The 27,977-nt window shown below is 35.2% G+C and overlaps 1 protein-coding gene across 2 annotated transcripts; it reads left to right on the top strand.

The window, feature by feature from the left end:
- Positions 1 to 51: 51 nt before the first annotated feature.
- ATG3 (autophagy related 3) lies at positions 52 to 27,814 on the top strand. 2 transcript variants are annotated; one of them, XM_073893395.1, is made up of 13 exons: positions 52 to 153; positions 470 to 542; positions 4,258 to 4,299; positions 7,911 to 7,960; positions 10,871 to 10,941; positions 12,592 to 12,699; positions 16,381 to 16,430; positions 18,642 to 18,723; positions 21,908 to 21,942; positions 22,414 to 22,569; positions 23,365 to 23,492; positions 25,640 to 25,708; positions 27,581 to 27,814. In XM_073893395.1, the coding sequence occupies exons 2-13, from the start codon at positions 471 to 473 to the stop codon at positions 27,660 to 27,662; spliced, it is 945 nt and encodes a 314-aa protein (XP_073749496.1). In that variant the 5' UTR covers positions 52 to 153; position 470; the 3' UTR covers positions 27,663 to 27,814. The 2 variants fall into 2 exon arrangements, with proteins under 2 accessions (XP_073749496.1, XP_073749499.1); XM_073893398.1 differs by having other exon boundaries at positions 67 to 215.
- The last annotated feature ends 163 nt before the right edge of the window (positions 27,815 to 27,977 follow it).

The raw sequence follows: 27,977 nt of genomic DNA, 5'->3' as shown, positions 1-27,977 counted from the left end.
CCCCAGCGCGCCCTTTCTCGCATCACGTGTCGGGAGAGTCTTGAGTCACGTGAGGCCCAGGTGGCGGCGGAGCTACGGCAAGAGAGAGAAGGGGAAGCCGGAAGGGGCGCGAGTGAAGCAACGGGGGGAAGACAGCTCCCGAGAAGGCGAGGGGTGCGCGTGCGCCCGCCTCTCCTAACTCTCCCCTCGTCCCCACCGCCCTCCCTCGCGGCCAGGTGACACCTTGGCCCGGTCCGCCGCGAACTGCCTGGGTGGCGAGCAGCGCGCGCCCTGCCCTCGCGATTGGCGCCGGCCGCCCCTCCCCCTCGTCCGGTCCGTCCCGTCGCGTCCCGTCCCGTCCCGTCCCCTCGGGTGCCGCCGGCCGGGTGCTGATGCGCGTTGGCGGCAGCGGGGATTTTTTCTGACTCCCGTCCTTTCCCCGGCTGTCCTTCCCGCCCCGTGGCGGGGCCGGCCGCTTCTCCGGCCCCAGGATGCAGAATGTGATTAACACGGTGAAGGGAAAAGCACTGGAAGTGGCTGAGTACCTGACCCCGGTCCTCAAGGTAAGCCAGGCCGGGCTTGCCAGGGTCTGGTCAGGTACACGCTCAACTCCGCGGGGATTGAGGACCCGGCGCCGGGAGGAACACTGTGTTCTCCGGCGGGGAAAAGTGTAGGAAGGTGGTAAGGGTGGGACACAGGAAAGGGTGCAGCCCCATCGGAGGTCTTACCGGGCTGTTCTCTAGGGCTTTCGGGCTCTGAATTCAGGTAAACTTGGAGCGACGTTGTGTGCGCGTTGCTGTCGCCACCCGTCAGAACCCGGCTCGTCTGGGTACGTCAAGTTGGAAGGTGGTCGGCAGCTAAGTAGATTTGAGAACGTTAAATCTTAACATTGGAAGTCTTTTAAACTTTTTAGTTTTGCTTATCTTTAAAAACGAAATCAGTGGTAGTAAAATGACATGTCACTATTTTCTTCCAAATTTCATAGTCTTTTATAATTAGTTTGATATAGTAAGTTGTGACTGAGGTCCACTCTTGTTAGATTTCAGAGGAACAAGGTGAATTGCAGCATTATCTCTGTCAATATCGTTGAACCCAACTAACAGACAAAACTTCCCTTTCCGAGTTTTTAAAATAACCGAAAACTATTTGGAAATCCTGTACTTCATTGATAATAGCAAGCAGCTTGATCCTCCTGTATTTACTTTTTTTTTGCTTTGTCAATAATACAGCGTTTTTAAAGTAAAAGTTGTAACAGATTAGCTATTTTAACAGTGACTTTAATTTTCAGAGATAAATTTCTAGAAGTACATACAAGTTTTTATAAGTCTAATAAGTTTTTTATCATTGTAACTTTTTCCTTTCTGATAAGTGAGCAATGAGAATAAATGATTAGGGAGTTCTTGCTTAAGTGCTTTTATTTATTTTGCTTTCAATGAAAATTTTACAAATCTTATTGTGGGGATGAAATATCCTTGGATATGGTTGGTCTTTATAAGAAGTTATTCTAGTATGCTAAGAAGAATAGTGGATAGTTTTACTTTGCTCCCTTTCCATGACAAAGGGAAATGTTAGTCATGTACTTCTTTTAATATTTATTTCTAAGACTGATTTTAAAATGATACCTTGTTGGGCCAAGTTTAAAACAAAAAAAGAAAAGTTTATAAATGAAAATTCCAACTCTTGCTATGCTTATATATTTTTTACTGTGAAATTCTTTGTAATTAATGTTAGTCAACTTTGAAAATAATTTTGATGTTTGAATCAAATGATTCTTTTGCATGTCGTTTCTCAGAAACATGTCTGTCTAGATATGCAGCATTTAAATAATACACAATTGTTAAACTCTTTAGTTTCAGAGAGAAAGAGTAAAAAAAATGTTCCGGGGGCGCCTGGGTGGGTCAGATGGTTGAGCGTCTGCTTTCGGCTCGGGTCATGATCCCAGGATCCTGGGATCGAGTCCTGCATCGGGCTCGGGAGCCTGCTTCTCTCTCTGCCTCTGTCCCTCTCTCTCTCTCTCTCTCTCTCTCTCTGACTCTCATGAATAAATAAATAAAACATTTAAAAATATATTTAAAAAAAAAGTTCCCAAATTAAATATTAAACTAATGTTTCAGGGACGCCTGGGTGGCTCAGTTGGTTAAGCATCTGCCTTCCTCTCAGGTCATGATCCCAGGATCCTGGGATCAGGCCTGGAGTCTGGCTATCTGCTCAGCGGGCAGTTGTCTTCCCACTCTCCCTCTGCCTGCTGCTCCCCCTGCCTGTGCTCTCTCTCTCTCTGTCAAATAAAGTCTTTAAAAACAAACTTCTGTTTTATTGGCCAGTTGTATTTTATCGAACTTATATCAGAATTATGTTTTGAGAAATCATTTTGCTTATTCTCCAAACTGAAAAGTGTTAGCTTGTCAGTATATATTTGTCAGTATGTGTTTTCAGTAATAAGGAAAGCAGAATTATTGACCCTCTCCTTGCCCATCCCTGTTTACAGAGAGGATCCTTGTAGTTTCCTACTAGACATAAGAAGGAAAAACTAAATCCTTCAGAAAGAAAACAATGACTTATCCTAGCAAGTAGAAATTAAGAAAGTCATGGTACAGTAAAAGCCAAATTCCTTACAATGATCTTCAAGCCTCTACTTGATTTGTAGAGGCCCTTATCTCAATGTAGCTTTGTTCCTTGCTCACTTTTACTTGAGCTAGTCTGACCTCTTTGTTACTCCGTGAAGTACTCTCTTGCTCAGGTTTTTGTACTCGGTGCACCACTTGCCTAAAATGCTCTTTTACAGCCTTGTGCCTTGTTCATTTTTTTAAGGTCTCTGCTCAGTAGTCACCTATTGGTGAAACCTTTGTTTTCTTAACCATCCTGTTTATTTATTTATTTGTTTTAGATTTTTTTTAATTTTAGAGAGGGAGGTGGGGAGGAGGGAGAGAGAAACTCAAGCAGATTCCACACCCAGCGTGGAGCCAGATGCAGGTGTCCAGGTTGATTTCATGCAGGTTGATTTCATGATCCTGAGATCAGACCTGAGCCGAAACCAAGAGTTGGACACTTAACTGACTGTGCCACCCAGGTACCCTTATTTTTTTTTTAAGATTATTTATTTTAGAGAGTGCGTGTGTGAGCAAGAGGAGGGAGGGGCAGATGGAAAGGAGAAGAGAGAGAATCCTCAAGCAGACTCCCCCCACCCCCACCCCAAGCATGGAGCCTGCCATGCCCTGGACTCCACCCCAGGACCCTGAGATCATGACCTGAGCAGAAAGCAAGAGCTGGCCACCTAACCAGTTGAGCCACCCAGGCGCTCCACCATCCTATTTTAAGTAGCCATCACTCCCTCCACCCCTGACCAGTTTCCTAGCTGCCTCATTTTTTTCCTTGTGGTTTTCATTACCATTTGGCTTTTTCACTCCACTAGAGTTTAAACTTATGAGGACAAGGCTGAGTTTGGTCTATTTTATCTACTCCTATATCCCCTACTTCAAATAGTGCCTGGCACATAGTGGTTATTCAGTAAATACTTGTTGAATGAATGATGTTCATCAATGAATCCTTTCATTTTTGTAGACTACTACAAAATCTTAACATTTAACTTAAAATTTTGAAACATTTGGTAAATAGCGTCTTTGCTTTATTTTTTTTTTTAAGATTTTATTTATTTGGCAGAGAGAGAGAGAGATGATAGTGAAAGCAGGAACACAAGCAGGGGAAGTGGGAGAGGAGAAGCAGGCTTCCTGCTGAGCAGGGAGCCCGATGCAGGGCTCGATCCCAGGACCCTGGGATTATGACCGGAGCTGAAGGCAGACGCTTAACGACTGAGCCACCCAGGCGCCCCAATAGCATCTTTGCTTTAGAGGAGAGAATATTGTATCAATATCTTGGAGATAATAATGGGAAAGGATTAAATGATTTATGACTTCTAGATTTTCTAGTGTTACTCAATTGAAATGAGATGTTGGAGATGTTGGCTGAATAGTAAAGTTTCCCTAAGCATTTTTAAGACATTTTTACTGTTCTGTAAAATAAAGATATTTGGTCATTTCACACAGTCATTGTAAGGCTTAATGTTTTTCCAAAGAGCTTTGCTCTATTACAGCACTGATCAAATTGTAATCATTTTCATGTCAGTTTCCTTCATTAGACTTGTATATTCCTTGGAATCAGGTACCAGTAATAGATTCTTTTTTGTATGTGCTCTGTTGCCTGGAAGGGTGCCAGACAAATACTTGCCCACAAACATTTTTAATTTGAAAGTGAAAAATAATATGTTATTTTTGCTTTCTTTAGGAATCAAAGTTTAAGGAAACAGGTGTTATCACCCCAGAAGAGGTGAGTGTTAAAGACATTCTGAAGCTATTATATTTTATATTTATCTGGATGGTTTTTTGGCTTTATAAGGTAACATCTTAAACTTTAATCTTTATTCTTTTGACTATATTAGCAATTTTATAGGGATTTCTACTTCCCATAAGAGAGGATGTAACTTCTCTCTGTTTGCCACTTCTCATATTTCTCTATAGTTCCTCTTTATTTAGAAATTGAGGTGGGAGAGGGAATGGAAAAGATTCTGATGGTTGTTTACCCTTCACTCATATTTGTGTTATATTGAGGCTATACAGTGGGCTCTGTGGTGTTTGCTGTTGTCTTGCCTCCGTCTACATCAAACATGAGTTTTCGTGGCTTTTCATTTGGAAATTTTGGCTCTCTGCTTGGATATTAAATTTTCTTTCAGTATTTAGCTTAAATATTTTATTGCTACATACTTAATGCTGATTTTTTTCTCACAATTCTTTCATTTTTTCTGTTAACTAAGTAATGTTGAATCTTCTTAATACTGAAACTGATGTCTGTTTTATAGACGAGTTGTATTTTATTGAACTTTTAACATAGAATTATGTTTTGAGGAATCATTTTACTTGTTCACCAAATCTATATAATAAAAGTGTTCTCTTTCCTTTAGGTAGTTTGTTTTGTTATCCTTAGAGACATAAATACTGTTCTAAACATCCTTTTACATCCCAGTTTCATGAATAGTTATGGTTGCATCAGACATATTTTTTAGTCTTAATAAATAGCAAAGAATTTAAGTTTCACCTTTAATTTTCATTAAAAATACCACTCATTGGCAATAGAATTTTACTTGTATTGAAAGAAACATTTTGAATTGGGGCATATTTTATGATCTGGCTATAAGACCTCAAGCCTAAGAATTAACTGATCTTTTAGTTTTCAGTTGTGATGGAATCTTTTGAGTCCCAAATCTTTGTGAGTTCTGAGGATGGTGCACTGAATTGATCTTTTATCTAAAATTATCTTTATTTTTAATGAAGACACATGGTGGTATAGAAAGAACATAGGGGATTTGCCTTCTAGACCCATTTCTTTTAATTTCTGCTTTTCTGACTTGGGCAAATCTAAGCTTTGACAGGCCTCATGTTTCCTTGTTTGTAAAATGAGGGATTTTAGTAGACATTCTCTAAAAGACCTAGTCCACCTTAGGCATCATGAGTTTAATACCTTGAATGCCACATAAAACTAAGTTTTGATATTGATTTTGATATTGTTAACTTTCTTGCCAAACAGAGGTGTAATTTAGACTTGGCTCTTAAAACTATCTGAAATCAGGAGCAGGGATGAAAGTATGCTCTTCTTCTTGCACTCTTTGGCTTTATCTGTGGGAAGATGCCTAATTGGTAGATAGATGGTTGGAGTTAGAGATGCAAGTCTGTGGTGGTTGGATAGACTGAAGCTGTTTTAAAACAGCTGCTAACCATAGAATGAATAACACTTAACTGTATCATTAAGTGTTTTATGAATTTCCTCCTTTAAAAAAAAAAATGCAAGGCAAAACTAGCTTAGCTGGGTACCAACCACATAATGCTGGATTGAGATAGAGCACAGTTAGAGGACTGAGTTAGATTAGGATGAGTCTAGAGGAGGAAAACAAGACATAATTTGCTTTGGATAAAAGATCTACTGAGGTGCTCTATTTATTTGTTTTCTCTTACTGTTTCTGGGCTTCTGGCTGTTATCCTCCAGCTCTCTCTGTGTTTTCATTGAGAGCTGTTGGAAGTATTGTGTTTAAAAAGAGGGGTAGGCATTATCTAATACAGAATTGCCTGACTAAAATTACTTTAATATACATATGTATGACTTAAGTAGAGTATTAGTAGTAGAGTAGCTTGCAGGATAAAGTTGCTGACCAAAATGTTAATAACTGGTTCTATCTTGGAGTTATTCAGTATTGTATAATATTTAATCACCGAGAGAAAGCTACTGCAAGGGATACTGAGAATTGAAAAATTTGAGTCTGCCTTACATTTTGTTTCATTTGAACATATGAAGCCTGCAATAATGACCCCTGTTAAAGAGGGCAGATATACACATGTACTAATTATCTGTGCAATTCTATGTTCTTTTATAGTTTTTCTTACCTTCTAGTGTTTTGTTATTTAAAAAAAAAAATTTATTTTTTAAGTAATCTCTTCACCCATCGTGGGGCTGAAACTCACAACCCAAGATAGAAGTTGATGCTCAACTGACTAAATTGCCAGGTGCCCCTATTATTTTTTTAATAGATGCTACTGGAGGTGCCAGAGAATAAAATATTAGAGTCTTGTGACAAGGCAATATCATTAAAGAATTTTTAAATTTTTAACTCTTTGTTTTGCTTGCATTTTGTTGAATTAATACTTTTTTGGTGGTGATAAATTAGTTCCTGGTAACCACAGAGTTAAAGGTAGCATTTGGTTACAGTGACCTAAAATGCTTAAAACTTTGGGAGGGAGTATTGGTTTTATTTGGGTTTTTGTTTTTACCTAACTAGTTGAAATAATAATAAGATTCTTTGAAATACAAGAATAGAAACATTTGAAAAGTTGCTGTTGGGAATATGCTGCTAAATCTTGTTAATGTATCTTAAAAGAAATTACTCTTAGAAAACTTATTTTAGAAAATTTTTACTCTCTTAAATGAAAATAGAGTATTATATATAGACATTCTTTTCTGAGACAAACATTAGGAGACTAAAGATACTGTATTTTTTTGCTGTGTAATTAACCATGAACAATACATGAATTTAAGTTAGAGCTATTATGAAATAGAAGTAATTAGAAAAGTATATGTGTGCATTGCCTGAATTGGGACACTGCAGTTATGCTTAAGAGACTTTCTTTCATTTTCTGCTCTCAAGAATAAGCAGGATTTCTGTCTTACAGTAAGGTCAGTTCATGCTCATGTATAATGGAAATTCTCAAAAGGTTAAACTCTTTCTTCCTGAGTCTGTTTTTGATTTCTGAAGAAAAACAAAAACTATTGCTATATTCAGCCTGCCCAGAAAGTCTAAGGTGTTAGAGGATTCAATTTCTTAACTGTGTTGGTATTTTCTGAGTCAATCCAAGAGCTTCTAACTTTTCCCCATTGTTTGGCATTACATTTTTCACTCTTGTTAACGTGAAAAAGAGAAATGTGCACTGTGATGTCATAAACTCCTTACATCATAGGCCTGTATCTCTTCAGTAATTTTTCTCAAAGATCTTCATTGAGTTTTAAGCCCCTAGCAGGAATCTGTCTTCATCTTATTTATCCATAAAATGGTTTTGACATTTTAAATCCTGCAGTGTTACCTTTATTCATTTCATAATACTATATCCTTTTGGCATTATTTAATCCAATGATAAAAATTGAATTTAAAGTAAATAAATAGCACTCAGTGTTTTTTCTTGCAAAATTTAAATTTTACGGATGTAAAAAATTTTGCGGTTTAATAATAATCAAAAATCATCAGACTAGTAGAGCAAGTTTGGTGCTGTTTGCATTTGTATGATTATTGTGTGATTATTACACAGAATGATCATTTTGGTATTTTATCATCTTACATTCAGTGATGTTCAATTTTTCTTTTTTCTTTTTCTTTTGTATTCCTTTTAAATTCTAAATAGTTTGTGGCAGCTGGAGATCACTTAGTCCACCACTGTCCAACATGGCAATGGTAAGTAATCTTGAGTGAGGAACAGAAAGTAGTAAAAGGTATGACTTTATAATTGTAGCAGTTTGCAAAATGGATGAGGGCATGAACTTTAGAATGACCAATTTAACTCTGTTCTAGTAGATTTTTCTGTTAAGCAGTGTGCCAGTGTTACTTAAGGTAAAACAAAGGCTGACAAATTGGCTGTTATACCTATTTTGTTTCGCTCTGTTAGAATAAAAGAGACATTTTTAAGATAAATGCCTTTACTTTTATTAGTATTCCCTTTCTCTGTAGTATCTAGGTCTGACTTTGTGGTGGGCCTTTAAAAAAATAATGTTCAAGAGTTTAATAAATTTGACCACATTTTTTTCAAACTAAAATGTTTACTGAATATTTTTATAACATTAATAAATGCAGATATTTTGCAAAGTCTTAGGTTTTTTAATCATAAGACCTTCTATAAGGTTCCAAAGTATGCTCCCACTTTAGGAATTAGTTGAAGGGGAAGGTTCATGATACTCATTAAAGGCCGTAACTGGAAATCTGCTGGTAATAGACTTTTTACATTTTCGTTTTTTTCATTAACTTTTTTTATTGTAAAAGTTAATTTAAAAAAAGTAATTTAAGCAACTTAGCAGATCTCATAACATATTTTAAAGATTCTGAATGATAAGAGAATGTTTTAAAACAAATGCTGTTTCATTATGTTTAAGTACTTAGGGTAAAACCACCTGACTGTGGCTGAAAAAGTGATCCCAGTACTGGCAGAGCTATTTTAATTAGGCTAGAATTGTTTTGGAATTATCATCTTGTTTGGATATAAATGGTTCAACTTGTTATATCCTTTTTTCTTTTTATTTTAATTCCCTTAGTGACACTCTTTCAGTTGTGGTTGAAAGGTACAGTTTTAATTTGGGAGCAGGGTTTCTAAAATTAATAAAGTTAGAACTGATAATGTTTTCCTTCATATAAATAGTTAAAACTATTTTAAGCCGAAGCTGGAACTCTCTTTTATATGTGGCCTATTCTCTTCTCAATTTTTATATTTGACTCATAACCAAAATAGTTTTACAGCTTTTCATCAATTGCTCTTTATCTTTTAGAACACTATTTCTTAATGTACCAAGAAAGGCCAAAATGTCAGGTTCATTTATTTTTATGCCCTTGTCTTCCTTATGTGTATTTCTGTTTCATATTTAAAATTGAGTTAATATCATAGCAGCTCTCTGATGATTTAGTAAGGGTGATTGATTTTTTTAAATTATAAATTTAGCTTTGTTCTAGTCTATAATTTTTATGTATTTGAAGTCAAATAGGTGTATAAAATTTAAAATAACATCCATTTTATAAAAGGAACTAATTTAGGATTTTCTTCAATATAATAGATACACATTTCTTCAGGTTTCTTTGTGATAGTCCTTATTTGTTTAATTAATTCAGACATATGATTTATAATATTGTTACAGGGATATGTGTATATGGACAGGATCTTTTTTTATCAGGTAGTTTATAGTTTCACTTTATAAATTGTGATAGTTGAAATAATTTAGAACTCAGTTATATACTATTCCAGTGTCCACACTTCTGGCTGAACTACTGGGGCCAAAGGAACAATTCATTTTATTTATTTATTTATTTAAGATTTTATTTATTTGACAGAGAGACCACAAGTAGGCAGAGTGGCAGGCAGAGGGAGAGGGAGAAGCAGGCTCTCTGCTGAGCAGAGAGCCCAGTGCGGGGCTCCATCCCGGGATCCTGGGATCATGACCCGAGCTGAAGGCAGACGCTTAACTGACAGCCACCCAGGCGCCCCAGGAACAATTCGTTTTAAACCAGTGCTAGAAACAGGTTATTTCCATGTTATAGTTTCATGTCTACAAGTGCCATCATGACAGTATTGTATATTCTTCACTCAGAACTTCAGGCATTGCCGTGTCATTATTGAATTTGACACTTGAGAATGGTTTTAAGAAGCCTAGAAGGCTACTAAGATAGTAGGTCATTTTCTGGCTTTATCTTGTGCTCATATCTATGGTTTAAACTTTAGACTGAAGCTTTGATAAAAGGCAGTAGACTCCAAATTTTTGTTCAGATGTTTGTGACAGATAACACATGCCACTCCAGCTCTGGCCAGTTCCATTAGGTGACCCACAGAAGATCTTTGAACAAATTCTTAGTAAGATGGTCTAGAGTAGTTATGAAAAATCAGAAATGGTATAGCTGGTCTGACCCACAGAGAGAGTAGTGTTTAAGAGCAGGAGCCCTGGATTCACTTGCTCTTCTATGTTCTGGTTTCCTGACCTTGAGCAATCTGACTTTAAGCTAAAATGGGGATATTAATATTACTCACCTCTTAGTGTTCTGAGGAGTAAATAAAAATAATGCGTGTTAGAGTTCTAAGTCTTAGTAAACACTCAAAGGGTTTTTTTTCTGTTTTCAGTCATTATTTTTAATATCATCCATCTTGTAATTCAAAGCATCTTTTCTCTCCATTCCAATTTTAGGGATCTTGCCAACCACCTACTTTGTTATGTAATGTCCTACAGATATTTTTCTGCCTCTTCTTGATCTGAAGATGAGCAGTACTTGAGAATTAAAAGTCTTGAGATTGTACTCCCTAGGGAACAACATTTTCTTTTTGTTTAGAGGCAAACATAATAGTTGCTTAATAGTTCTATATTCTGTCTTTTTTGTCTAATATTTAATTTAAATTAGGTCTCTCTGCATAGCTTAGTACATTTCACTTATAATGCTATGCTCTTCCATTCCCTAACATACATCACTTAATGGCATCCTTCCAAAACTAGTCCTAAAACAATTTTCTCAGGAGTGTGGATTGTGTAGTTTTGATATTTACATGTGGTATCTTCTGTTCTGTCTTTGGCTTTTAAAATAGTTCTTGTATTTTGGTGCTTTTTGCTCTTTTTAAAGGGCTACAGGGGAAGAATTGAAAGTGAAGGCATACCTACCAACAGGCAAACAATTTTTGGTCACCAAAAATGGTAAGAATTACGTTGCATATATTAGTAAATTTTGCACAAAGAGCTCTATTAAAAAAAAAAAAACCGTAGCATTTTTTTAAAAGTTGTTTTTGACGATTTATTTATTTGAGAGAGAGAGAGAGCAAAAGAAGCAGGGGGGAATCTCCAGCAGACTCCTGCTGAGTGGGGAGCCTGATGTGGGGCTCCATCTCAGGACCCTGAGGTCATGACCTGAGTTGAAACCAAGAGTTGGATGCTTAACCGACTGAGCCACCCAGGGGCCCAAAACCTTAGCATTTACTGATCTTAAGTTATGCTTGAAGCCATACAGAAATTTGGAAATTTGATGAAACTCTGGGTTTTCTATTGCTAGAGTATTTTTTTCCATATTTCATTTTTACCTCCTTCCTTTTTGTTACTACTTTTTGCCAAAAAGGTCTAGTTTTAAGATGTGGAGGGAAAGGGCCCAAGCAAATTTGGAATTTGGAATTTTAATTGCCTTTTTAAAGTTGGCTTCATAATTATAAACTTTTTGGTTGATTTTGATCTTCTTTAGACTTAAACATTTGTCTTGAAAAATGAAATTGATACTACCTTTGACATTTAAAAGTTCCAAGCTAAAGATTGTGTCTTTGAAAGATTGCCTTTAGGAACAAAAATTTTTTTGAAACTGCTAGTTTCTCATTTATGAAGTTAATTTTGAAAACAGCATCAGAAGATTGTTATAGTCCCTATCTAATCACATAAAGTGCATTGATTTTTGTCCTAATTTATCTATTACAGAAGGGGAAAATATGTATAACAAATCAGTGTTTTTCTTTCCTACAGCATATGTTTTATTAGAATTGATCATATCCTTTTTTTTTTTTGTCAAGAGGTTAATAGCCATTTCATCATGTTTTTGTATTATAATTGTTAAGTTTTAGGCTTATATGAATAATACCTGTTAACTGACACATATACTATATGAAGAACTTGGCTCTGATATTGTGTAAGATGGTAAAATGTAGCAGTTAGTGAATTTTACACTGGCTTATCCGTTATGAATAGCTGGAACTTAAGAATTATGAAATACATATTAAAAGTTTCTATAGCATTGCAAACTGGAGGTCACCTCTACCACCCCTGAGAATGACAGGTGGTGCCTTCCTGTTTTGAGAGTAAAGCTATTAAAATAAGGTATTATAATTCATTAGCCTGAAGTTGAATAATGTTATGTCTGGCTCTAGCCTGCTGTTCTTCACAGACCATCAGGGTGGGAGGATGGGTTAGCCTGGTGATGGGTATTAAAGAGGGCACGCTCTGCATGGAGCACTGGGTGTTATATACAAACAATGAATCACGGAACACTACATCAAAAACTAATGATGTAATGTATGGTGACTAACATACCTAACTGTAACTGTTATGTAACATAAAAAATTAAAAAAAAAAAAGGAATACATAGAAAATTTCCAGTAGAGCCTTTCTATTTGTGTTCTAACAAAGCTATTAGGGAAAGATAAATGTAGTCATTAATGTGTCTATGGGCTGCTTACAACTCTTTAATCACTTTTATTAGAAGTGAAATATAATATTTCCTTAAATTGGACTAAACTGTCTCTTTTTTCTAATAGATTTATAGGAAACAGATTATGTGCTAGTAACTGTATTTGCCATTTTTTTTTATAGTGCCATGCTACAAGCGGTGCAAACAGATGGAATATTCAGATGAATTGGAAGCTATCATTGAAGAAGATGATGGTGATGGGGGATGGGTAGATACTTATCATAACACAGGTAAGAGGAAAATAGAATACCATATATTTAAATTGTTTTAAACGTTTTTGCAATCTTTTATTACAGTGTTTTAAAAACAACAAAAACAGGATACATAAGGTACAGTTGTCCCAATAGACTTTTATCTGAAAAGAAGCAGGAAGACAAATTGGAGAAAAAAAATGCCCTTGGAGTATACCACATTTCTATAGTACTGCTACTTCAGTTGCAAATTGAAAATACCCATATCATTTTATTTATTTCTAAAGAAAGAAAGAACTGCTGCATAGGCATACTACTTTGCTTTAGAATTCCTTATTTACTTGTCATTCCATTGCCGGATGATAAGCTTAGGAATAAGAACTATATGTATGTTTATTTTACTCAGAGAGCTGGCATTTAGAAGTATTTAATATTTATTTGTTGAGTGACTGTAAGAGGATTGTAAGGACCACACTCCTTAGGTAGAGAGTCACTGTTGAATCCTCAGTATCTGACATAGTATCTGGTACAGAAGTTGTTCAGTAAATTTGTGTTAAAAGAACTGACTAAATTCAAGCCTTTTGTAAGTGTATGTTTGCAGAAGTTGTTTGTAAGCCTGAAGATTTTTTATTTCAAGTCCTAAAAACCTGTTTTGCCACTATATTTATATAACTATGTAAATGCAGATTAGCATATGCTGCTATGGCTATATTAACTTAGCCATGCTAACAGCTATAGCACAGCATATACTAATCTGCATTTACATAGTTATGTAAATATAGTTACATACAGTACTATAAATTAACGATAGTACTTAACTATTAGTTAATTATAATTATGTAGTTATATAAATGCCATTTATGACTTAGTTTTAATAAAGAAAATGTGTTCTAAGTTTAAAAAAGTTTTCTCCCACGAAGTCCTAGAAAGTAGCAGGTATATCAGAAGTAGTACTAGAACAAGGTTTCTCAACCTTAGCCCTACTAACATTTTGGGCTGTGTGATTCTTTGCTGTAGCATTTTCTGTACATTGCAGAATGTTCAGCAGCATCTCTGGTCTCTGCCCACTAGATGCCAGTAGAATTCACCCAGTTGTGATAACTCAAAATGCCTCCAGACAAGGCCAGACATTCCATGAAGGGCCAAATTGCTGCCATTGGCTGAGACCCACTGCAGTAGTCAGAGAGCTAAGTAATCTGCACAGGAAAAAATACCTTGTTAGGTCAGTTTTCCCTCTACTTTTAAAAAGGGACATTGTCGTGTGTTTATGATGATATAGGCATAGATTCAGGACTTGGGCTTCTTGATTTGAAACTTGTTTGTTTCTTGATGAGTTGAGTGTTAATGTCAAGGCCTTGAGAAAATAGTGGATTGAACAACTTTTTAAAACGATTTCAAAAATCATCCTATTTCCCCCACTGAGAGTGCTGGTAGATGGACTTCTTTATTTTTTGATCTTTCCAAAATTGTTCAGCTACTCTGCTTTAGTTTTCCTGTGGTGGAAGATGTGGGCAGCACATCTGTAGGAAATTGTTGACTAACTAGAGCCATTAGTTATAGCACTGTGTTTCTGATGTCAAGTAAATGACTTATTTTGATGTCTGGTTGTATTCAATTCCATAATCACTAACTCAAAATCTAGGTGCATATTTACAGACGCATTCATTACGGAGATAAGTAGGTGTCAGTATGATTGGATTGATGAAAATCTATTATAGAAATTCAACAACTGAAAAAATTTTTGCCCTGCTGGAGAGAGATCCTTAGAATTTTAGTTTAAACTATATTGTGATTTGATTAAAACACTGCTTCCAGTTGACTTAGAAGGTCTTGTGCCTGGTTCCTTATTCACCTCAGTTCTCTTTGCTTCATCTTTACTTCTCATAGGTTTCTTTTATTTCTCTTAGCCCTTGTATTGGTCATGGTTCTCCAGAGACACAGAAAAATTGTTGTATATATGGATATAGGTATATAGGTGTAGATAGATTTATTTTGAGAATTGGTTTACATGATTGCAGGAGCTAGCAAGACCGCAGTTTATAGGACGAACTGGCCAGCAGGCTGAAGACCCAGATAAGGGTTGATTGTTTCAACTCAAGTCTGAAGACAGTCTAAAAGCAGAATTCTTTCTTTTTTCTGAGCACCTCAGTTTTTCCTTATAAGGCCTTCACTGATTGGATGAGGCCCACCCACATTATAGAGAGTAATCTACTTTATTCATTTGGATTTAAATGTTACAATCTAAAAAATACCCTCACAGCTACATCTAGACTGGTATTTAACTGAGCATCTGGATATGATAACCTAGCCAATGTTACCCTCATTAGAGTCATTTGAGCTTTTCTTTACTTTGCCAGTATGTCCTACTTTTAGAAGAGTCTAGTTTAGTGGGATACTACTACATTATTATATTGGGATGGATTGAAGAGGTTTATTTTGTTTGTATCTAAGTACTGGATTCATTGATTTGTAATACCAATTCAGTTTGCCAAGATTTGGATTTTATTGTTATGAAATAATCATATCTTTTATGTAGTAATTTGTAGAAAAACTGTGAAGTAAAAGCTTTATGTTAGAGCTGTGGATTGTGACATTTTCTTTTTTTTTTTTTAAGATTTTATTTATTTATTTGAGAGAGAATGAGAGAGAGAGACAGCATGAGAGGGGGTTGGGTCAGAGGGAGAAGCAGACTCCCTGCTGAGCAGGGAGCCCGATGCGGGACTCGATCCCGGGAGTCCGAGATCATGACCTGAGCCGAAGGCAGTCACTTAACCGACTGAGCCACCCAGGCGCCCTGTGACATTTTCTATTAGTGAAAGTAAGTTATTAAGTTTGGAGATGTTGAACAGATATATAAAGGTTTTAGAAGATTAACAAAGGGACAAAGCTTATTTTGTATGTAGGGTGTTTTTTTTTTCCCTCTTTAGTGTATTTCATCCTGTTGAACTGTTGAATTAAAAACACTGACATGTATTTTGAATTAGAAATATTAGCTGACTTGTGGTGCCCCTTCTTCATAGTGCCACCTTCACTGAGACAAGTAGGTTCAAAGTAGTTGCTTAATGAGGTGTAGTGGACAGAACATTGAACTACAAGTTAGCACATGTGGATTTGAATCCCAACTTCTTCACTAACTGTGAGACTGAAGTTACTTCATCTTTGGAGAATTCATTTCTTCATAGGGAGAAATGATTTATTAATTACCTCAAAGGACAGTGTTTGTAAGGCTGAAGCTATGGAAACAGTAAAATAGAAAGCCCCATATAAATGTGGTGTGGTGTGGTATTACTACTTCTGGATGTCCTAGATTTCTGAAACAAATAACATTAATATCTTCTTGAGAAAATTTCAGTGTGGTTTTGAATAAAAATAAATATAAGTCCTATAGTCTCCTAATGTGTTCACTCTGAGTATGAATATGTTGGATAGAGACTCACACTGGGAAAGTAAATGAGGAATAGTAAATTCCTATTTACTATTCTACTCTATCAATAGAGTAGAATAATTCATGGTAAAATATCACATTGGTATTTTTTTTTCAATTTGAAAAGTGCTTTTGGTGTTACTCCTTTTAGAGTTCATTTGTAAAATGCTACTAACATTGTCTCTTCCTTTCAGAGAAGTTGTGAGAATTTAGGTAACTTTAAGTGTTTATATGTTGCTTGAATCTGGTAAATAGAAGATGTTTACAATTTGTTATTTTTTTTTAATTTTAAACAGGTATTGCAGGAATAACTGAAGCAGTTAAGGAGATTACATTGGAAAGCAAGGTACTGGTTAATTAGTTACATTTCTAAATTTCTATGACATAGTTATTTGCATATATATATATATATATATTCTTCTTCAACGTGATTATTTTCAAGCTTTTTAAAATTCCAGTTGTTTTTTTTCTTCTCTCACTTTCCTGTATCCAAACTACTGCTGCCCAATGCTTATTTTCCTTAGTCTGATATATGGTTAAAAAAATTTTTTTTGAGATTGTAACTACTAATTTTCACAATTGGGAAGGCTACTAGGCAAGTTTAAAAGAAATAGCTTTTTATTCTTAAATGTAAGTACCAGAGGTTCTCTAAATGGAGGTTTTTGAGGTTTATGTACTTGCTGATTAGATGCTAATGATATATTGTTTAAATTTTATAGTTTCTTAATTTACTGCTATTTTGGGTGGAAGTTTTTGTTTTTGAAAATTTAAAGGTAAACTTTAGTTTAACATCATCCAAAATATATATTTTGACTGAGTGGAAGCTAAATCAGTTAGGTTTTATTGAATGATTTATTGTGGGGAGGGAAGTAAAAATCTGTAACTGGGTGGAATTTTTCTGATTGAAAATTTTCAGTTAATTCAAACTGTATTATATTAGCTTTTCATTTCTAGAGAGAAAATGATTGCAGTTGTTTTCATATATTTATATTTGTTTGAAAAGAATACAAAATGCCTTTACCCTTATCTTTTCTTAATTATTTTTTAACAGGTCTCTTAGAGGTTAGGATATTTGAACAGAGTAATTGAGTTTCTTTTGTCCTTATAAAACATTTACTATAAGTGTTACTAGTTTGAGATACTCTCTTTTGTGTGTTTTTGTCATTTGGATCTTTTGGGATTTATAACTGGGTCTTAACAGGAAGTGTGAAACTAAAACACGTTTTTTGGGTTTTTTTTCAAGTACAATTTTATGCTTGCTGGGGATTAAAAGTTCACTTCATTGGCCTGAAAATTCATTCTTTTGAAATTCTACTTTTTGGAGAATTTGAACGACTAAAGAGAAATCACCAAAATGGCTTTTGCTACTTTAGGAAATCTTGTTTACTCCAGCCATTAATTGTATATGCATCACATTTTGGGAATGATAAATGGCAGAGTAGTGTGGATAGCATTTTTTGATAGGTTTATGATAATTCAAGAATTTTTTTAAAATGCAATAATGATTAATATGGTACTTGGTATCCCACTTAACATCCTTATGTCAGACTAAAAGATTGACTACTTAGAATAATGTACAACTTGAATGTCTTTCCTGTCATTTCCTATTTAACATAGAATTTACATTATTTTTTATAATTTCTTAAAATTGTTGTCCAGACCCAAGTATTAATCTTTCTTGTTGATTTCTACTGTATTCTACTGTTTCAGGTATGATCACCATAACATCAACATGATTAAAATTTCCCTTCATGATCAGTTTGTTAGATATTCGCTCATCTAATAATTATCCAGATACTGTCTTCTAGTTTCACATTTTGGGTGTGGTAATGATAAGTAATTTAAGTAAAAATTAAAAGTAATTTAAGTTTCTAGTGGTAAATAGAAGTCTTCTCTTAAGTAAAACTGTAAATTGGGTGAACTAGATGTCCAGTTTTTTATACTTTATTACAATGACTTCAGATTTTTAGAATATTGATTTTGTAAAATGATAATTATATATTAGGCTTGTCTTTCGTTAGTATTATTCTTTTATTCTAGTGCAAATATAGCTTAAAAATTTAACTGAAATCTTACATGTTATAATAACTAGTCTGATAATATTACTTAATTCATTCTAAAATATTGTTAACAAATTAGAATATAATGTTTGATTTATAATAATAAGTTGAACTTACAAATGTATTGTGATTTACATATATTTTTTTTCTCCTTTAAATTATATGATGAATTTTAACTCTGAACCAATTTTCTAATACTAATGAATTTGTTAAATAATACTATTTTTTGGAAGTGCAAAAATCATTAAATTTAGCATAGATGATTCTTGGTGCTTCTATGATATTTTTTATATTTTTCAGTCACAGCACTTAGCACATCACTTTTAATATTTGGTTTATGGATTTGTCATCTCCACTGGAGTAGGAGTTTCTTGAGGATAAGAACTGTCTTTACCACTCTTATTTTCACAGTGGTTTGCACTGTGCTGACACATGAGTGTTCAGTGTTTGAACTAATGGACATATTTAAGTGACTTTAACTATAATTAATTTCAAAGGACAGTATAAAACTTCAAGATTGCTCAGCAGTATGTGAAGAGGAGGAAGAAGAAGATGAAGGAGAAGCTGCAGATATGGAAGGTATTTATGTTCTAGATTTTCTTTAATCACACTAGAATGTTGATTTTGGAATATTTGTAATTTTGATGTGGATAAGAATTGTACTCCATTTTTAGATTTTAACATTTAATAGCCTAAAGAGGATTTTATTTAGTTTAAATTTAGTGTAGAACGTACCTTGGTCTTGGACTGTTGGACTTTACTTAAGACGTAGTCTATATAGCATTATTTCTAGTGGGATACATCTTAGTCATAAATCTTTAATGCAGTTAAAAGTTCGAAGATATAGATTCTTAAGCTAATTTTTTTTTTTTAAGATTTTATTTATTTGACACAGAGACACAGCAAGAGGGGGACACAAGCAGGGGGAGTGGGAGAAGGAGAAGCAGGCTTCCCACCGAGCAGGGAGCCCAATGCGGGGCTTGATGCAGAACTCGATCCCAGGACCCTGGGATCATGACCTGAGCCAAAGGCAGACTCCTAAGGACTGAGGCACCCAGGCACCCTATCTTAAGCTAATTCTTAAAAACTATTTCAGAGCAGAACAGAGTTTGCTCATGTATTATGTATTTTCTTTCTTTGTTTTGACCAAATACATAGAATTTATGGTGAGATAGAAATGTTTAATAGTATGCAATACTGGAAGATGGTGCCAAGTGGAGCTGAAGCACCATAATAGCAAGTGGTGTTTGCTGATGAGGTGATGCATAGCCAAATTGCCAGAGTAGCCATGACTCAAAGTACCTTTTCTTTTCTTTGTTTGCTTGAGAGAGAGAATACAAGTGAGGGGGAGGGGCAGAGGGAAAGGGAGAAGCAGGCTCCCCGCTGAGCAGGACTCAAGGCTCAGATCCTAGGACCTGGGGATCATGACCAGAGCCAAAGGCAGACACTTAACCAGCTGAGCCACCCAGGCGCCCCTTAAAGTACTTTTCAGTTTTGTTTCCTAAGTTACTTTTAAGCCCTCATGAAACCTAGCTGTATATCTGTTCCTGAATTCTAGTAAGAGTTTTGTCCTTATTTTTATGGTGAACTCCCATCCTTTGAAGAAATCAAAATGAATTACTTGTAACCAAAATTGCTCACAGCAACCTCACATACCATCTCTGTGATCAACTTTATATCTAAACCTCCAGTACAGATCTCCTGAACTTCAAATGTACTTGTTTATTTTCACTTGCACGTGAATGTCTTATAATTGTCAGCACCACCTTCTTGCACAAATACTTTCTGCATTCCATTTATCTGAACTGTGTACAGTTACCCAAGCTGGGGTGGAGGGTAGGAAGAATACTATGAGTAAAGCACTGTTTTTAGAGTACAAGCTGTGGGACTGCCTTAAATATCTGACAGCCTTTTATTGTGTCTGTTACATTCCCTTGGAAAGAGCTGAAGAAAAAATTGCTTTATATGGAATTTTGCTTAAAAAAATAGTGTTGATGGTATAGCAGGTAATATAACAACAATTAATATAACAGGCAATTTTCATTCCTTATTCAACAAACATTGGGCACTATAGTATCTACATATCAGGTACTGTTCTTGGTGCTAGAAATAAAGCAGTAGACATGATTTTATGGAGATTATATTCTAGTTATGGGAGACATAAAAAAATGATAAGCAATCTATATGCTATATTAGATGGTTGTAAGTGTTAGGGAGAAAAATAAAGGAGGAGGATGAGACAGAGAGTCTTGGGGAAGGATGAGTGTTATTTTAAATAGGTTGGTCAAGAAAAACCTAATTGAGAACATGAGTTTTAAGTAAAGCCTGGCAGGAAGTGAGTGAGCAAGCTATTTGGCTATCTAAGGAAGAGTGCAAAGGACCTGAGGTAGGACCTTGTGTAGCTTATGTAAAATACTGTGAGCAGGGGCGCCTGGCTGGCTCAATCAGTAGAGAATGTGACTCTTGATCTCAGGTCATGAGTTCAGGCCCCACATTGGGTGTAGAACTTAAAAAAATAAATACCCGTTCAGAGAGGAGCAAGCGCAGAGGCAGAGGAGTAAGGCGTGGAGTCAGTGAGATAACCTTGGGACCAGATCATGTAGGGCCCTGGCTCGAACTCAGTGAGATGAGAAGCCATTAGAGGGTTTTTCTAAGTAGAAAAGAACTTAGAATGAGATTTAACATTTTAACAGAATCACTGTGAGTGCTGTATTGAGAACAGATTGAAGAGGTTTAGGGACAATAGTTAGGCTATTTTGATAATCTAGGCAAGAAATGATAACACCTTGGGCTCAAGTGGTAACATTGAAAGTGATGAAAAACAAAATTCTGGACATATTTTGAGGGTAGGATCAAAAGGATTTGCTGCTGAGGGGGAGTAGCATGAGAAAGACAGAATAGTCAAGTGTGACTCCAAGGAATTTTGACAGTGTCTGGAAAGGTGTCTTAACTGATACAAGGAAAATTACAAGACCAAATCGCTTTGGAGGGGGAGTTTGGGAGTTCAGTTTTGGATGTGTGCTGTTTGCAATGTACGTTAAGTCATTCCAGTAGAGCCATAAGTAAACAAATATCCAGGTTTGTAGCCAGGGATAAATTTGGGAATTATTAGCATTTAAAGCCATTAAGACTAGATGAAATCATCAAAGGAGTAAGTGTGGATAGAGAAAAGACAAGGTCCAACAACTGAGCCCTTGGTTACTGCAGTGTTTAAAAAAGTTGAGAGGAAGAAGAATCAAGCATAGAAGATAGTAAAGGAGAAGCTAGTGAGGTGAGAGACAAAGCCAGGAAAATACAGTATTTTAACAGCCAAGGAGAGTGTTCAAACAAGGTGGGACTAAATCATGCATATGGCCCTGTGAGAGATCAGTTAAGATGAAAACTGCGAATTTACCCCTAAATTCAGCAACATAGATGCCTATGATGATTTTAATGAGCACATTTTATGCAGTTATATAAATAGCCGTGTGTATGCGATAGAGTCACCGAGTGTTCTACAGTATCATTATGCTGTTCAGTATTGCTAATAATAAGCTGTAGCTTGGACCAGGTGTTGGTTGACAAGCTAACTTTCTCTGGCTCTGTCAGTTAAAGAATCTACTGCTTTGGAAGTGGAAAATTAGGTCCCTTATACCTATTCAGTATCTTCAGTTAAAAACAAAAGCAAAAGCCCAGGTTTTGAATGATAATTCTGAAGTGATACATAATTTGGTTTGGGAAATTTTCTTGAACTTGATTAATTTTTTGTTGCTTTTTATAACAGAATATGAAGAAAGTGGATTGTTGGAAACAGATGAGGTTTGTAAATTGAGTTTTTAGTTAACTTTTAGTGAGTAAACTTGGGGATTAGTATTCCTAATAGTATCTTGATCTTTCCAGTAAACCTTTATTTATATGTTTGCATTGGTTATAGCATATAATATTTTAGCTTTGGCTTTTAAGTTCTGTTTGTTTTTGAAAAAAATATAGAGTGGGGAAAAATATTTTCTAAATTGTCAGATTCATACTGATTTTATTTTATTTATTTATTTTAAAGATTTTATTTATTTATTTGACAGAGACACAGCGAGAGAGGGAACACAAGCAGGGGGAGTGGGAGAGGGAGAAGGAGGCTTCCCATTGAGCAGGGAGCCCGATGTGGGGCTGGATCCCAGGACCCTGGGATCATGACCTGAGTCAAAGGCAGACGCTTAACCACTGAGCCACCCAGGTGCCCCTGTCAAATTCATACTGATTTTAATGGGTGTAAATTTCTCCCCATATTGCCAGGCTACCCTAGACACAAGGAAAATAGTAGAAGCTTGTAAAGCTAAAACTGATGCTGGAGGTGAAGATGCTATTTTGCAAACAAGAACTTACGACCTTTATATCACTTATGATAAATATTATCAGACACCACGACTATGGTTGTTCGGCTATGATGAGGTAAAAACAAAATATATTTTAATGTACATGTTTTAAATTGTTGGATTTAATTCCTTTGTCATTTGGTCTGTGGGTATATATTGTGGCCTTCTAAATTTGAGAAATCATTTGTTTTACAATTTCATGATTAATACTGAACTTGATTCTTATTTTGAAGAAACTATGAATTATTCAGTGTGACAGTAACACTACAAAGAATCAAACAGAAATAATCTGTTACATATTTATTGCTTGGTCCCAGAGGGTTATTCCTTCAAAATATAAGGTAAATTAAACTTTGTTGTATTAAATTTGTTGGGTATTAAATTTGTTGAATATACAAGGCATTTACAAAATGATCATATTGGCATGTGTATTTTTTTCTTTAAGACAGAAAACCCTTTTTTTTAATTCATTTACTTAAAGGATAACTGAAATAAATTTAACTTGTTTTAACCTGTCATTCTTATGATTATGAATGGAAAGCAAAAAAAGTGAAACAAAATAGACCCAAAATACGAGTTTTAAAGTTACAAAATGCTTTGACAGCCATAAACTTGCTTTTTTGTGGGATCTTTATTGCATTAGATGGTGGCTGAAGTCATATAGCATTAATGTACAGACTCCTCCTCTCTCCTCCCTTTATTGGCATAAATAGATTGTAAACTCTCCCCCAAACAATCTGGTAATTCTAAATAGTCTGGAATTCTATATTACAAGTGATGTGGGAGGTGGGGATAAATATATTTTAAACATGGAAGTTTAGGTCTAAAAGTTTTTAAACAGTGACTTCAAAACATTTTTTTATTGTTTCAGCAAAGACAGCCTTTAACAGTTGAACACATGTATGAAGACATCAGTCAAGATCATGTGAAGAAAACAGTGACCATTGAAAATCACCCTCATCTCCCACCACCTCCTATGTGTTCAGTTCACCCATGCAGGTAGGTGGGTGGTGGGTGGGTGTGGGTGTGTGTGTGTTGTGTGTACTTCATGGATTTATTACTTGGGAATCTGGAAACAAAGTGCCCTAACAGAATAAAATATAATAAGCAAGTACAGTTCTATTTTGTCTTTCTTAGAAATGTTCTTGTGCTTAAATGTATAAGAAAAAGGAAAAGGTCACCAATTTATTTTTTTTAATTCATTAATATATTTTGCTCTCTTTGTGTGCTTAATTATAGTATAGATCTTTGTGATTTTACTATTTTTAGCTCCAAGAATAACTTAGAAGATGCTTTTTAGATTTTAAAAAGTACCCATCATTTAGACATGGTTTGCTCTGTTGTGATGTAGCCTTCTATGAGTGTGGAGTATGAAGTTATCCTTGTGTTTTTCTCTGTGACCTGTTTTTCTCTTTTTATTGGTTAGTGAAGAGAGATGTGTGCAGAGTTCTCTTTTCCTTTACTCTTCAGTTGAGAGATGTTCAGCCCTACTAAATCAAGTGCATTTTATAATTTGGGATTTTCTTTGTATTACTGTGTTTCTTCAGGGCCAAATAAGTGGAGCTGAGTCTGTATGCATGATTTGTTCAGTTATTTCTAATGGGTAGCTTTCACAAAACATTGAGAAATTCTGGTAACAATATTTTTGAGATGAAAGCTTTAGTATTCCATTGACTAATTAGATGCAACATTCTAGTTTTTGAAAATTCTTTAATATTTTCTTCTAATTTTTTACAGCCTCTTGATTCTCAACCTTATTGTATAGAAAGCCTAGTTCATTTTTCCAGTTTTTTTATGTCAAGAGTTGTTAATATTGCTAACTGAAAAGTAATTCAGAAGTCATTAGTTTCAGTTTTGTATTATCTAAAAGGTTTTCATTTTATTTTGTCAGCTCCTGTGGTGGTTTGAGGTTTCAGGACAGTGCTTATCAAACTGAGGCATGTCTCTCTCTTGCTTGTAAATTTTAGTCTAGAAAAGAAATAAGTAGTTTAACTGGTAATTAATGTTAAACATTTTAATAAATGACTGTTATGCAATGTAATGTAAATAGGGCAAAAAAGTTGGGGGTCTATAAGATGAGATTTTAAGTACATTTTAGGCCTTGCCATGGGCCATCTCAGGTTATGTTTTTGGATTCTCAGAGCTAATACTTTTACTCACATCTTCTAAGTTGACAGCCTCTGTCATGAAGTTTATATTTATAAAAATTGAAGGAGCATTATTTAAGCCAGTGTATCTAAAAGATCATTCTTTTGTGCACTGCCTTTTTTCTCAGTTCATATACTTAGGCAATTACTTTGATATCAGAGGAAAGACACTGGTTGTCTATGAAGAGATTTGTGGATTGGACAAAAACTTCAGATAAACATATTTCTTTATATAAAGCCAAAAAATTATTTCTAAATAGAATCAGATAGATGGTGCCTGGGTGGCTCAGTTGGTTAAGCATCTGTCTTCGGCTCAGGTCATGATCTCGGAGTCCTGGGATCAAACCCTGTGTCAGTCTCCCTGCTCAGTAAGGAGTCTGCTTCTCCCCTTCCCTCACCACCCCCACATTCTCTCATGCGCTCTCCTCAAATTAAAAAAAAAAAAAAATCAATTTTTCAGTATGCATTAGGACAAATTAAAAATATGTAACTTGGTGACTAACCAATTTAGCTTTTTTAAAACCCAATTTAGGCTTATTCTCTGCTAAATATTTGAATAGTCAAAATCACAGCATTATAGATATGTCTGTTTTTTTGATTAGCTATTCCATGTAGCTTTTTTGAATTTTCCTGGTCTGATTCTTGTTTGTTTCTTAGAGCAGAGAGCCCTTGCTCTGCAGTTAGACCCTGGCATGATTTCCCTTTCTCTGGCTTTCTGCTGCCCTACCCCCCCAACTCTTTTCCACCCCTGTTATAGGAAAACTAGTGCTATTGTGTTTTGACTACCATAGCTCTTAAAATTTAGCCTGTGTTCCAATAAAACTGTACATGACTGTCAACAGTCTGACTTGTTGGGGAGTAGGGAGAGTATTTTATAATTATTATGTTAAAATTAAATCACTGACACTAATAAGGTAGATTTCTTCACAAAAACTTGCTTTTCCAATTTTGATCCAGTTGATCTATGCTAATAAGATTTATTTGTTCTTTTGCCTTTAGGCATGCTGAGGTGATGAAGAAAATCATTGAGACTGTTGCAGAAGGAGGGGGAGAACTTGGTGTTCATATGTATCCTTACCTATATATGTCATTAGTGGCATATTGGCTCCTAGGATTTTTTTTTCCTCTTTGGGAAATGTTGGTACAACGTTAGTGCCACAGAACCTATAACTTGTTTTAGCCGCTTATATGGGAAGTCTAAGTAGGAGTCTTTATTTGGAAAATGTTACATTGTGATAGTTCTGCTTTGTTCAGTTGGTTAGCACATGTCCCTGTGTACACCAGTCAGCTCTGCCTTGTTCCAGAGCCTCAGATCAATATGTACTTTTCTAGGTAGCAGCTTGCCAGTTGCTTTTGTTTGTCCAAGAGGCAATGGCTAAGAGCATGTGAATATAAAACCATTGCTCTTGATGGAAAAGAAACTCAGTGGGCATAATTTATTGATGAAAGAAGAGTAACCTACTAATTTACAAGATAACACATGAGTATCTTTTCCCTAAGTATATTTCCAATTTAACTGTTACAAAAAATGTGCTTCCCATCAGGTAAAGTTAGGTTGTGTCATTCTAAGGTCTCTGAAGCAAAGAATTCAGCTTAACAAATAGGTTAATTAAAAAGTAAAGCACACAAAGTATATTTCAGATATTCTTAAAGTATAGTATTTTTATTTTTCTCCAGATAAAAGCACCCTTCCTATATCTTACTATGGTTTTCCTACTTAGTTCTCTATGGTTGACAAGAGGAATAAACTAAATAAACTGCTGGACCCTGAAATACATGTACCCATAGCATGGATTCATCAATAGCAGCCAAAATCAATGATTTAAATGCCAAATAGTTTGAATTAATCTGGTGCTAGATTGATGTTACACTTGGTAGTTCACACCACTCAGTGTTAGATGTAGACTGAGGGGTCACCGCTATCTTGGAATTACAGATAACTTAAGAATTGCTAATAAAGTGTGTTCCTCAGAGGAACACTGGTCCTATTTGGCATTAAAAGAAACCAAGAACTTTTAGGGGGAGACGAACCATGAGAGACGATGGACTCTGAAAAACAAACTGAGTGTTCTAGAGGGGAGGGGGGTGGGAGAATGGGTTAGCCTGGTGATGGGTATTAAAGAGGGCACGTTCTGCATGGAGCACTGGGTATTATACACAAACAATGAATCATGGAACACTACATCAAAAACTAATGATGTAATGTATGGTGATTAACATAACAATAAAAAATTAAAAAAAAAAAAGAAACCAAGAACTTTTAGTCCAAACCAGATTTACTCCTGAAACCCCATGATGCATAACTTGAGTGTTCATCTCTCTTATAGGCGAGGTAGCAACTTGGAAGACTCTGTGTTTAATAATTGACTCATCAATTTCCCCAATAAAAATTAAGCTTTTAATATATCCAAGAACAGTGGAACATAGGGAAAAAAATCAGGATTTTATTAAAGACAGTCTGTTGTAGCAGATTCTATGGCAAGTACATACACTAACTTAAAATCAGTCTTTACAGAAGGTTTCCACTTTATTTTTTTCTCTTTTGCTTCAGTGCTTTTATATTCTTTACCCTGCCTTATTTTCTAACATACCCTAGCAAACTAACAGGCAGTAAAGGAACCATTTCCCACTCATTTAAATATGAACAACCTTGTCCTTATTTTTATATCAAAATAATTGGGCTCCTGTGAATTCGTACCTATTAGGAAGTTTGACATTCAAATATTAAATGGGAATGGGTCAAGCAGTCTTAAAGTTCTAGAGAACCTCATGTTGAATAGAAACAAACTTGCATGAGTGAATTTTTTTAATATACTTGATTTAAGATTTTGTCTTACATATTTTTTCCTGAGAAATCTTTGCTTAATAAGGATAATTACAATGTTAGCTTAAATCATAGTACCATTTACCAATCTGTTTTCCTTAGCTAAAGACCTTTAGGTATCTTCTAATTTTCTTGAAGTTTGTACAAGCTGTCATTCCAACAATAGAATATGACTACACAAGACACTTCACAATGTAATGGAGAGAGCATAGAATCTATCCTAATTATTGTTTCTGATTTTTAAACAACCCATAGATGTGACCATTGACCATATTCACCAATATGTACAATTTCTCTAATAAAGAGACTTATATGTTTATGCATTAAATAAAAAAAGTTCCACTACCAGACTTATTTGTTTAATAAAAATGACTGTAAAGAAACTGTTCTTCTTATCAAAAGGTGGTAACAGTATTTTCTTTAAATAAGAACTCTGAAAGTGAAGAAGTATCTCCTGTAGGATGATAAAAGAGTATTTTTGGTTCACATTTACGAGGAAGGCATTAAATGTGT

Source organism: Callorhinus ursinus, unplaced genomic scaffold (genome assembly GCF_003265705.2).
Source record: "Callorhinus ursinus isolate GAN/ISIS: 27379988/994484 unplaced genomic scaffold, GSC_fseal_2.0 scaffold1, whole genome shotgun sequence".
In the NCBI taxonomy this organism is placed as follows: Eukaryota; Metazoa; Chordata; class Mammalia; order Carnivora; family Otariidae; genus Callorhinus; species Callorhinus ursinus.
The sequence above is the reverse complement of the archived record's forward strand: the minus strand, read 5'-3'. Positions and strand labels throughout refer to the sequence as shown.

Coding starts and splice junctions, on each gene's coding strand:
- ATG3 (XM_073893395.1), top strand. CDS start 471: ATGCAGAATGTGATTAACACGGTGAAGGGAAAAGCACTGGAAGTGGCT. Junction 4,300..7,910: donor GTGTTATCACCCCAGAAGAG/GTGAGTGTTAAA, acceptor AATTCTAAATAG/TTTGTGGCAGCTGGAGATCA. Junction 21,943..22,413: donor GATTGTTGGAAACAGATGAG/GTTTGTAAATTG, acceptor CCATATTGCCAG/GCTACCCTAGACACAAGGAA.